Below are 922 nucleotides of genomic sequence, written 5' to 3'. Positions count from 1 at the left end.
GAGGCAGTGATGCAGCCAGTCAGGATGCTCTCGGTGGTGCAGCTGTAAAACCTTTTGAGGATCTGAGGACCCGTGCCAAATCTTTTCAGTCTCCCCAGGCGGAATAGGTTGTGTCGTGCCCTCTCCACGACTGTCTTGGTCGCTCTGGATAAGAGAGTCTGCTAAATGACTTAAATGTAAATGGTGCGCTTGGACCATCATCCCTAAGTTTATACATCCACAGTTTATACATCCACAGTGCGATCAACGGATTTAACCATTTTGTTGTCAAATAGTCTAATGTTGAATTTTTCTAACAACATTTAAAACGTTTTTAAACATTTATAGTCCAAATGTGTCATGATTTCTAATAGTTTTATTAGTTTGCATGTTTCAATGGGGACTTTTATTTTGAAGGCGATACGCCGATTCCCCTTTTGCTGCTCACAACACTCGCGTGTTTGAATGAAGGAAGGAGCCCACGAGTACCTTCAGGCTTAACTCGAGAAGAGTACTATAAACGTTGACTTGTAGCTCTGTAATTTAGCAAATTAAACGATACATTGTTAGCATTTAATCCAACGTGTAGGATCAAGGATTGAGATTTAGTACAGTAGCTAACGTAAGCAATCCCGGCTCGTGTCGTTTGTTGTGCTTGCATGTTAGCTAGCTAGCAAATTCTGCTATACTTGCTAGTGCCAAACAATAAACCAGATAGTTAATGTTATCCAGGTAAATGTGTTTTTTTTCTAACAGTTAACAAACTATTATCCAGGAGTCCTGTATATGATCAAATATGTCCGAGGCACAAGACTTGAGAAAGCGCAGTAAGAAACGCTATGGCGGCGGACACCGGAGTAAGAAGTACAAGGGTTCCCGGGAGCTCGAGGTGGGCATGCAAGGTGTCCTCATCACCTGCAATATGAACGAGAGGAAATGCACC

The 922-nt window shown here is 42.3% G+C and overlaps 1 protein-coding gene across 2 annotated transcripts in view; it reads left to right on the top strand.

Annotated features, from left to right (window-relative positions):
• Positions 1-457: 457 nt before the first annotated feature.
• The window catches only part of LOC124025746 (THUMP domain-containing protein 1-like), a 7,436-nt gene continuing 6,971 nt past the window's right edge, over positions 458-922 (top strand). Inside the window, exons 1-2 of one of the 2 annotated variants that reach the window (XM_046339084.1) lie at positions 458-601; positions 755-922. The exon at positions 755-922 is cut by the window's right edge and continues 57 nt beyond it. In XM_046339084.1, the coding sequence (XP_046195040.1) occupies positions 776-922 (147 nt within the window). In that variant the 5' untranslated portion in view covers positions 458-601; positions 755-775. Of the gene's footprint in view, positions 602-735 lie in introns of both variants that reach the window. The other variant, XM_046339083.1, reaches the window with a different exon arrangement.

The sequence above is a fragment of the Oncorhynchus gorbuscha genome, unplaced genomic scaffold (assembly GCF_021184085.1).
Source record: "Oncorhynchus gorbuscha isolate QuinsamMale2020 ecotype Even-year unplaced genomic scaffold, OgorEven_v1.0 Un_scaffold_2408, whole genome shotgun sequence".
Lineage (NCBI taxonomy): Eukaryota > Metazoa > Chordata > Actinopteri > Salmoniformes > Salmonidae > Oncorhynchus > Oncorhynchus gorbuscha.
The sequence above is the reverse complement of the archived record's forward strand: the minus strand, read 5'-3'. Positions and strand labels throughout refer to the sequence as shown.